This window comes from Nycticebus coucang, chromosome 12 (assembly GCF_027406575.1).
Source record: "Nycticebus coucang isolate mNycCou1 chromosome 12, mNycCou1.pri, whole genome shotgun sequence".
NCBI classification, from domain to species: Eukaryota; Metazoa; Chordata; class Mammalia; order Primates; family Lorisidae; genus Nycticebus; species Nycticebus coucang.
In genome coordinates, this window is record NC_069791.1 from 73,871,483 (window position 1) to 73,881,774 (window position 10,292).

The 10,292-nt window shown below is 50.7% G+C and overlaps 1 protein-coding gene and 1 long non-coding RNA gene across 3 annotated transcripts; one reads left to right on the plus strand and one right to left on the minus strand.

The window, feature by feature from the left end:
• Positions 1 to 3,990: 3,990 nt before the first annotated feature.
• Positions 3,991 to 5,768, plus strand: LOC128562473 (uncharacterized). The gene is made up of 4 exons (XR_008373429.1): positions 3,991 to 4,705; positions 5,045 to 5,139; positions 5,352 to 5,472; positions 5,557 to 5,768. It is a non-coding gene; the product is annotated as an uncharacterized LOC128562473 (long non-coding RNA).
• Positions 5,710 to 8,261, minus strand: ABHD11 (abhydrolase domain containing 11). 2 transcript variants are annotated; one of them, XM_053557447.1, is made up of 6 exons: positions 8,007 to 8,241; positions 7,717 to 7,852; positions 6,874 to 7,047; positions 6,527 to 6,697; positions 6,239 to 6,420; positions 5,710 to 6,010 (listed from the first exon to the last, which is right to left on the minus strand). In XM_053557447.1, the coding sequence occupies exons 1-6, from the start codon at positions 8,126 to 8,128 to the stop codon at positions 5,878 to 5,880; spliced, it is 918 nt and encodes a 305-aa protein (XP_053413422.1). In that variant the 5' UTR covers positions 8,129 to 8,241; the 3' UTR covers positions 5,710 to 5,877. The 2 variants fall into 2 exon arrangements, 1 of the variants encoding a protein (XP_053413422.1); XR_008373428.1 differs by lacking the exon at positions 5,710 to 6,010 and having other exon boundaries at positions 6,402 to 6,420; positions 6,527 to 6,612; positions 8,007 to 8,261.
• Positions 8,262 to 10,292: the final 2,031 nt, after the last annotated feature.

Here is a 10,292-nt window from a genome sequence, read left to right on the forward strand (position 1 = left end):
TAAGAATTTGTCCCTAAACACCCAAGAGTAAGTTTTGGGCACCTTCTGTATGATTCCACAAAGATCCCAATTTATCCTAACAATGGCACCTATGTGTCATGTGTGGATATGGTCTTTGTTAGGTTCTGTCCCTTCATTAGACCAAGCATATCTGAAAGGGCAGGAACCAGGTCATGGTACGGTTAATTTCTCAAGGCTGGCACGGAAAGTGCATTTGCAGAGTGATAAACGCTTGCAACTTTGAGTGAGCAGTGTTCCTAAAAGGCAGTACTGGGTCAAAGGCTGGACATTTGGGAGCTCCCAAAGTTCCTGGATGGCACTTGCGATTTTCATCCTGAGGGCTGGAATGGTGGAGGCAAGCTGGATCCTGATGTTGGGAGCTGCTGCCACCTGCTGGTCAGGGTCAGTGTTGCCTTGCACCTGTTTGTGGTAGTTGGCGTGATCGCCTCCACTTCACAGGTGAGGACAGTGAGGCTGAGGGAGGTGTACACAGACCAAGTCAAAAGAGTTGGGTGAGGGGCAGCATCTGTGGCCCAAAGGAGTAGGGCGCTGGCCCCACATGCCAGAGGTGGCGGGTTCGAACCTGACCTCGGCTAGAAACTGCAAAAAAAAAAAAAAAAAAAAGAGTTGGGTGAGCTGGTGTGGAAGCTGCACAGCCCTGCTGCGACCCGAGTCTGATTTTATTGCCCTCAGTAGAGTGCTGTAGTGTCATAGCTCACAGTAACTTCAAACTCTTTTAGGCTCAAAAGGTTCAGCCTCCAGAGTAGCTGGGACTATAGCTAGGACTATGTCTGCCACAATGCCTGGCTATTTTTTAGAGATGGGGTCTCACTCTCGCTCAGGCCGGTCTTGAATGCCTGAGCTCAGGTAATCCACGTGCCTCGGCAGAATGCTAGGATTATATGCGTGAGCCACCATGCCCAGCCAATCCTCACTGTTTTGAACACAAAGCCTAGCCCTCTACCCAACTGGCAGTTCTCTTCCCCACACCCCACCCCCCAGTAGCCTTCCCTAAGCCTGCTGTCATCCATCCTGGGGGAGCAGGAGAGGGGGGAGATAAGGGAAATAGGGAAAAGAGTCCTACTACTTAGTGTGTGACACGTGAAATAATGCTTTGGAATGAAATTCACTGTATGCCCAAATATAAGTCTATTCCCTCATTTTCCCAATAACAGAAAAGAAATAGGGCCCTGTTTTTAATTTAAACTTTTAGAGATGCAAATGAACAAGTGACGCTCTACTTACATTTAAAATATTTGAAACTTAAATACATATTTAAGACCTTGCATTTTAAATAATCATTTTACTTGGAAACAGTAATTCCCACTGTCAGGGTTTGTTAAAGTTTATCTAGCCTTTCACTTGCATTTCTGCTTGCCATAGTCATTGCCATAGTTATATGCCATCCTTAGGCCTCCTTCAAGTTCCCTAACACAGTTTTCTCCAACACATCATCTTTACTTTTGCTTGGAAATACAGCACTTTTTGAAGCTATGAATGATGCTATCACAGAAAATATAATTCCAAGTCATGAGAATGATTAGGTTGGTTGTTTTTCGTCTAAATAGTAGGTGAATATTTTCGATCTCCTTAGGATTACCACAGAATTAGGTAAAACAGCAATCATCTCCTATTCCTTCCTCATTCCCTTTCCCTGTTTCATTCTTTCCCCACAGGACTTCTTAGCATGATATACTTGTTAAATATGTTTACTGTCTCTCTCCTCTCACTAGAATGTGAGCTACACGAGGTTAGGGAATTTCATCTGTCTTATGTCCATCACCTGGAAACATGCCTTGAACATAGTAGTTGTTCAAATAATTGTGGGATGAACGAATGTAAAGCTCTTAGAAACATCTGGCAGCCTGACCATGAAGACAGAGGATGGGGGAACCCAACTATGTTAGGAGATTAGTTACACACAGGGGTGGTGGTGGTGGTAAAAAAGTTACAGAACAGATAGAGAACAATGAGAGGTATTTCTCACTTTGGGGGAAAAGCTAGGATATACCTTGTGCTGTTGAACTGGAACTTAAGGTCTAAATGTAAACTTGAATTCAATTTATGTAGACAAAGAAATAAACATAGATGCAAATGTGTATGTTTATAGTGTCTGTATAAATGTGTGTCCACTCAGTGGGCCTGGGAATAAGAAGACCCTAATTGCAATAAACAAGCCTTACCCTTAGATATTGGTTTCTAAATACTATTTCCCACTAAAAACACACCAGGTATCCTTGAAGAAATAACTAATTATTATCCCAGGGACAAGGAAAAACAAGATGAGCCTAAAATGTTTTGGGCTGGAAAGAAAGGAAGGGTTCAAAGAATGATGAGGTGTGTCAAAATGATGACAGACCAGCCTGGGGCTGTCCACTAACCAAATATGGGATAATTTGAGCAACAAAATAAATGATAGGAATGGACTTAGATTCATAGAATAACATATGAAATCACAGTCCACCTGGCATAAGTGGATAAATAAATGGGGGTGGCGCCTGTGGCTCAAAGGAGTAGGGCGCTGGCCCCATAAAATAAAAAGTGGATAAATAAATGGGGGTGAAGAGTTGTTCTATAATAGAATGCCAACTAATAAATGTAGACGTGATGAAATTAGGAAATTGCCATTTGCGAACCACTATAATATTAATTTGGGCAGGAAACATCAATGGATGCTGAAACCTGTTGGTGAAAAGTGAAGAAAAGGATGTTTTAAGTATCTCTCCTTTAATTAAGCATCTTAACCAAGTGATCACATTAATACTGACAGTCATGGTTCCAATCGGCATTGGCTACAATGAGAACACAGCATCATTCTTGTGGTATTTCTGCCCAAAATGCATTACAATGGTCTAATCATGAGGAAGGACTGGACAAACCCATATGAGGACAGCCTACAAAAATAACATCCCTGTAATCTTAAAAAATGTCAAGGTCATGAAACTCAAGGCTGCAAATTGTTCTAGATTGAGGGAAGACAAGAGAAATGTGACAACTGAATACAATGTTCGACAACATATTAGTTTTTTTTAATTTTTTTTTTTGTGGTTTTTGGCCAGGGCTGGGTTTGAACCCACCACCTCCGGCATATGGGACTAGTGCCCTACTCACTGAGCCACAGGCGCCGCCCGATTTTTTTTAATTCTAAAAGGGTTTTTCTTTTAGACGCTGAAGAGCAATTTGCAATTGCCAAGAATGGTAGCCCTTTTCCTAGCTTATTCCTGGTGGCCGGCAGAATTTATCTTGGACAAGCTCCTGAGGAATTCTTTGACTAGTATGAGGGGCCTTTGTGCCCCTGGACCCCTGCCACCCTTTTATACCTATGCTTTCATCTCCCTTAGCTCAGAGGTCCCTGAGAAAAGGGGTCCTGTCTGGGCCATGGCATAGAGCAGGTTCTCAGAACACATTGAATGAATTCCAGTAAAAAGGGTATGTTTGGGGGTGGTGCCTCTGGCTCAAAGGATTGGGGCACCATCCCCATATGCTGGAGGTGGTGGGTTCGAACCCAGCCCTGGCCAAATACTGCAAAAAAAGGGGGGGGTACGTTTGGGGCACAAATCAAGCCCATCTCTTCACCTGGGGTTCAGTTAAAGAAATTGTCAAGTTTATGGTGGTGCCTGTGGCTCAGTGAGTAGGGCGCCGGCCCCATATGCCGAGGGTGGCGGGTTCAAACCCAGCCCCGGCCAAACTGCAACAACAAAAAAAAATAGCCGGGCGTTGTGGCGGGCGCCTGTAGTCCCAGCTGCTCGGGAGGCTGAGGCAAGAGAATCACATAAGCCCAGGAGTTAGAGGTTGCTGTGAGCCGTGTGATGCCACGGCACTCTACCCGAGGGCGGTACAGTGAGACTCTGTCTCTACAAAAAAAAAAAAAAGAAATTGTCAAGTTTATCTCTTCACCTGGGGTTCAGTTAAAGAAATTGTCAAGCCTGGCTGCTGGAGGCACACCTGGCTGAGTGGGACCCATCACTGCATGGTGTTTCCTGGGGGTGTTTTGCAGGAAGCACTTACTGTTTAGGGTTGAGGACCTAATTCTCAAGACATACCATGTTGAAAAAGCCTCTCGACAGAGAAAATTATCTTTCACATGCTCCTGTTGCTGGTACACTGAGAGTGCACGTGGAAGGTGATCACGTTGAGGGAGGTGTGGGATACTAAGAACCCTGAGGACACGGCAGACCTACCTGTGATCTGGGATCAGCAAGTTGAGAATACTAGAGTTGTTATGAGTAATGTTGTAGGGAGGATGGGTATTCAAGATGTTAGGACAAATTTGCCAGGAATAACTTTTTTCCTTGCTTTCTGCTGAGGTTACAGTTTTATGTGTGGATGACGCTATTCTAGGTACCACGATGCCAACCCTTCAGGATGGGGGACTGAGGCATCTTATGTATCTCAGCATGGGAACAGTCTTGGGGCCAGCTCCTGGCTCTGTCCCTCTTTTCAAATCACAAGCTGTTGGCAGATCACCCGAGACAAAGGAGGCCTGTGAAGGAGCAGGAAGAGGCCGAGTTTGCAATGTGTCTGGCCAGAGGCTTCCAGCAGGCCAGAGGTTCCTCTGTGCCCTGGGCTGGCCTGCTGTAGGCGGGGCTTGCCAGGGAGTGCCTTGCTAGGAAGGGAGGGCAAAGGGCCAGGTCCTTCACTTGCCCCACCCTGCTGACAACAGTCCCAGTCACCAGGCTACCCTCTGTGTCCGGGCCCTTGAGGGGTAAGTGTCCTTCTAAACCCACCTACCTTGTCCTTTTCTGACGATCTGGTGAGAAATCCTTTTCTCTCCCGGGGTCTAAACACCCTACCCACCTTTGCTCTAAGGCCAGGCAGGGGACACACCTGCCACCTCTACCACTGGCCAGGTCCTCCTACTCTATTTCCCAGAGGTCCCCGCCACTGGGGCACTGGGGGGCAGGTTGTGAATATCTCAGCTCCCTCCCTTCCTGCCATCATTACCAAGGCCAAGGCCAAGGCCAGAGTGAAAGGGCCTAGAGTGGGACACCTCATCCAGGCAAGCCCCAGATCACTAACTCCTTTCCCTGTCACCCAACAACAGAGTCCAGAATTCCAAGTAGTTGGAGCACTGGGGGACACCCAGACTGAGCTCTCCCTGGACCAAGTTCTCCAGGAGCGAGATGAGGCCATTGCCAAGTGAGAGGAAGCTCCTTACAGGGGTTGGGAGGGCGGTGGGTTGGAGAGGCTCACTCACAGGGCCCTGTCGTTAGAGAGGAGGGGAAGGGGGAGTCAGGCATTCTGGAAGCAAAGCCATAAAAACACCCACCCTGTCACTAAGGTGGGGGCTATGGCCACACCTGCCCACCCCCAGGGCCCCAGCCTCAGGATGCTCTCTCTGCCACCTGCAGGAAGCGGGCAGTGGAGGCTGAGCTGGACACATGCAAAGCCAGGCTGCGTGCTGTGGAGGCCCAGCTGCTGGAGGTCCTGGAGGAGAAACTGAGACTGAGGCAGGAGGTGGAGGCCTGGGAGGTAGGGTGGGAAATACCGGCAGAGCCTGGGAGGAGAGGGGCGGAAGGCACAGGGTCAGCCTTGAACCTGCTCTCCTGCCCCCAGGAGGACATGCAGCAGCTGGTGAGGCAGCAGGTGGAGAGTCAGCTGCAGAGAGAGTCCACGGGTGCTCTGGGAGCCCATGCAGGTCTTGGAGCTGCCAGGAGCCCCTGGGCCAGATTTCCTTTGGGTCAGGGACGTTGGTGGTGAGAGCTCAGCTCAGAACTCGGAAAGCAGTGTCTTTATTCATTAAAGCTTGAGGTCTGACCACCCCTGCACTTTTGTGTCCTCTCAGTGCCTTCCTGAGTCCTTCTGTGCCAAAATGTGGAGCAGGCTACAAGACCTGAAGCCTGGGGTTTCTTTCGTGCCCTCTCTTGCCAGCAATTCTTAGACAAGGAAGCTTCGGATGGCAGCTAAGAAGTCCTGTGGGCAGTCAGCATGGACCCAGTGGCCAGCATTAGGCACAGTCTGCATCTGGGCCCGAGGGAAGAGCCGCATGATCTCAGGATGGTGGCTGGGACTATGCATCACAGGGAAGGTCGTTGAGAATGGATGCAAGTGGGATGAGGGGGAGAGAAAGAGACAGGCAGAGGCAGGGTGGGGAGAGACAGAGAGCTGTGTGAACTCTCATGCCCAGTGGTGTTTGGGGTCTCTCATTTACCCCCAGCCCGTGCCCAATCCACCCCAGCAAGCTCCTCATGCTGGAATTAGGTAAGGCAGGCCCCTCCCACTTCCCCAGCTGGCTTACTGCACAAATTGGGAGTTTCCACCAAGGAGGAAGAGGGTTGGCCCAGGGTAGGATTCCTGTTGCAGTGGAAAAGCCAAGATCTTGTCCAGGTGCAGGGCCAAGGCATCCAAGTTCACTCGCCATCTGAAGCGCCCATCTAACTCCACCAGGTTGGTGAGCAGTAACTGCCGTGCAGCCATGTCCTATGGGGGCCTGGCAGTTAGTATGGATCCCTGTGAAGCTTAAGTCCTTCACTCTTCCCTCAACAGGTGTAGTCTACACCACTACCTGGGGGCTTGGGTGTGTTACCTGCACAACAGAGCTGAGCTGCTCATCGGCCAGTTTCCGGACGCGGGAGCGTGGTACCTCATCTGGGATGTCTATGGCCCTCATGGCTGCCAAATACGTTTCGAAGTTTGAGCTGGACGTGGTTTCCACTGGGCTTATGTCTACAGCAATCAGACGTTCCACCAGCTCTGGCTATGGAAAAGAACTGGACTGGGGACTAGTTTTAGGGCAGACACAGAGGGTCTCGGGCATAGTTTCCAGAGCCTGAATTTGGCTGTCAAAGGTTTGTTTGAGTCCCGGGTATCCTGTTGGGCACTCAGGGTCTATCTATACTGAATGGAAGGAGGCCCCAGATAGGGGCAGCTCACCCTCTGCAGTGCCAGCAGCATGGCTGTCTTTCCTCCCATGCTGTGGCCAACAAGGACACAGGGTACTAGCCCCAGCTGGGGCAGGAGGCCCTGTAGGTCCTGGCTCATGGCCTCGTAGCTCATGTCCTGGCTGTGAGGGCTGTCACCATGGTTCCGAGCATCCACTGTCAGCACCTGGAGAGTAGGTAAGACAGGACAGTGCTGATGGCTGAAGGCCTGATAGGGACTGCAAGTTGAGGGGTATTGAGCCTGGAGACAGCTTCTGATGAGGGGAAGGGCCCAGATGGTGAGAGAACTCAGTTCACAGGCCTAGGAGGGCCACATGCAGAGCCTGGGGCCACTCTACCAGAGAAAAGACCCAGGGGATATGACCATATTTCTGAAGATCCTGGCTGGATGGCAACCCCAGAGAAAGCCACAAAGGAGACTCTAAGACTTTCCAACAGTTGGAGCACAAAAAAATGGGGCTGCCATACAGGTGGTGAGCTCCCTGTCATCTCTGATGAACAAACTGGGGCTGCCCCCTTCATGGGAATTGACTGGCACTTAGGCATTGGCCGGCCAAGCCTAGCTCAGTGTGGAGCAAACAGATTAAGATCTATACCATGAATGAGGATGACAACACGAGGGAATGTATAGGGGTCCATCTAGGGTCTGTCTGCCTGTGAGGCCTCCATCCTTGTTAGAATTTCTCTCATTTCGGCTGCGGGCTTTACTTTGAGCTGAAATAGGCCACCCCTCCGTGGGGGACCCAGAAGCCTGCACAAGCTGGCCCCGCCTCGTCTCCTCCCTGGCCTCCACTCACCCCACCCCCACCGAACCCCGCTCCATACGGAAGCTCACCCTTCGGCCTGTCTGCTGGGCCAAGGCCTTGGCGATAGAATTGAAGTTAGATTTGCTACCTAAGAGCCCATGCAGAAAGATGACGGCCGGCAGGGCCTCCTCTCCGTCCAAAAGCTTGTAGGAAAGGGGCAGTGGCCTGGCGGGAGGGGACAAAAGAACGGGAGAAGGACTGAGTCGAGGGAAAGGGGCGGGAATATGGGGGAAGAGTCTTGGGAAGGGGCGGGCCCGTCGGGGCCGGGAGGGAGGGCGAGGAGCGGAGGACTCCTTCCAGCTCGGCGCCCTTGACTGACCTCGGCTCGTCGCCCTCTCGGCCGCCGCTGCTGCTGGGCATGACGGGCACCCTTGAGAAGCTGGAACCAGGGGGATGGAGTCCCCCATGGGGGAGCCTCCAGGCCCGGGCCCAGCGGAGCATGCTCGCACCCACTATCCGGCGTGCGCCTCGCAGTGGACGTTTGGCCTACGCTCCGCCTCTCGCCTTAGCTCCGAGCCCTGCCCAGTTCCAACCAGAGCTCCACCCTCTACCCACCCCTGGCGCAATTTCCCGCCCTCTGTCACGTTTCCTTACGTAATACCAGAGAACTGTGCGTCCCTACCTAAAGCGCCGCCCTTTACGCCATTGCGTAATCCTCCCAGGGTCCGCGCCCACGGCCTCAAGCGCCGCACCTGGCCCTTCTCTGGGTGGGGCCACCCCCAAGCTCTGGCCCCGCCCCTCGCAGAGGACTGCTGTGCCCCTGCTGGCGCAGAGTGCTCGCTGGATGTCTGGTGTTCGCGGCTGCCGGGCCGGTCCTTGGCAAGTGAGGAAGCCCTGCTTTGCCCTGCGTACCTGGCCTACTCCTCTGCCCTCACTGCCCTGGGCAGGTGCCATACTTTCTGTGCCTCCGGCTCGGGCAAGTGGCGCCAGAGTGGCTCTTGTTGGAGCGCCAGCTTGGTGGCGGTGTCACAGCTGGGTGCCCAGGCAGCCAGACGGAGTGGAGTGCAGGACCCATACCCATCTTGTAGTCGTGGACTCTGAAAAGAGCTAGGAAGAACTCTAAACGTCCCCTTTCAAACTCCTCCATCTCCTTTACAGGTGGGGAAATTGAGGTGCAGAAAAGGTAAATGACTTGTTCGAGAGGCAGAACCAGAGTCTCTGATCTGTTAATGTTGTGAGTCAAGGTGGGAAACTAGGGTCAAACTCCTGCCAGTAGTTTGTCCTGTTCCAAGCATTTCATGGACTGAGCAGAGAAATAAACAATTCCCCCACCCCCAGAATTCAGCACGTCCTGGGTGGAATCCTGTTCCTTGGGAGCCTTGACTGCTGGCTGCCATCTCCCTTCCCCAGTCTGGGGTAGTGGTGGTGGCTTTATTTCAGGTCTCAGTTGGCTTCCATTGTCATCTATCCTTCAGCAGTTACAAGAGTAGCTACGCTTTCTACAGCCAATTTAATCGTGATGAGAAAAGAAGAGAACTTTTATCTGAAGTGTTAGTTTTTCTATGGCTCCGGTGGGTCTGGACAGTGGTTAAGCACAGAATTGAACTCTTCTTACTTTTCTGTTTCTGTTAAAACATTCCTTCCGGGTTACAGAAGACTTCCAGCAGATAACCACCCTCTGACTTTTTTTTTTTTTTTGCAGTTTCTGGCCGGGGCTGGGTTTGAACCCGCCACTTCCGGCGGCATAGGGCTGGCGCCCTACTCCTTTGAGCCACAGGCACCGCCCATAACCCTCTGACATTTTACAAGGTCTCCAGTAGATGACCTTTGATCTCAGTTATAGCACATCTGCCACCTTTTGAGCTACATGTGCACCACACCCTGAATTGCCTTTATTTGGGGTGGGGGGTACAGAGCCTCAAGCTGTCACCCTGGGTAGAGTGCCGTAGCATCACAGCTCATAGCAACCTCCAACTCCTGGGATCCAATGAGTCTCCTTGCCTCCACCTCCCAAGTAGCTGTGACTACAGGCACCTGCCACAACACTTAGCTATTTTTTGGTTGAAGCTCTCATTGTTGTTTGGTGGGCAGAGGCTGGATTCGAACCTGCCAGCTCAGGTGTATGTGGCTGGCACATTAGTTACTTGAGCCACAGGGGCCAAGCCCCTGAATTGCCTTAAAAGAGGCCCCTTACCCTAACTCAGCACATTTTCTGCCATTTTCCAATTTTGGTGGCAGCTCACTTGCTTGCAGGTGCTCCTAAGATATCTCTGTTATTAACTCTACTTGACCTGGTTCTTTGTGGCACCTTTCCACCTTTCAACATCTAACATGAAGAATGTGAGTGTTTTTAAATTATCAGGCCTGGAGAGACAGTAAAATGAAACAGCAGTTGCATCCCACACCCTCTTTGAGCTAAGTATTCATCTCTTGAAACTGCCTGCTGTTGGCACAGGTGGCTATAAATTAACCTAACAAAGTTGCACCAGACACTATAACCCACACTCTATAGCTTAACAACATATATAGACAAGTACTAATTAATGTTACTTCTGCAAACCAATGATAATGCCTGATAATTTCATATCATCCCACCCCCGTCCACCTTTATTACCTTTAAAAATCTCCTTTTAATTCTTATTATTTTTTTTGAGCCATAGTCTTG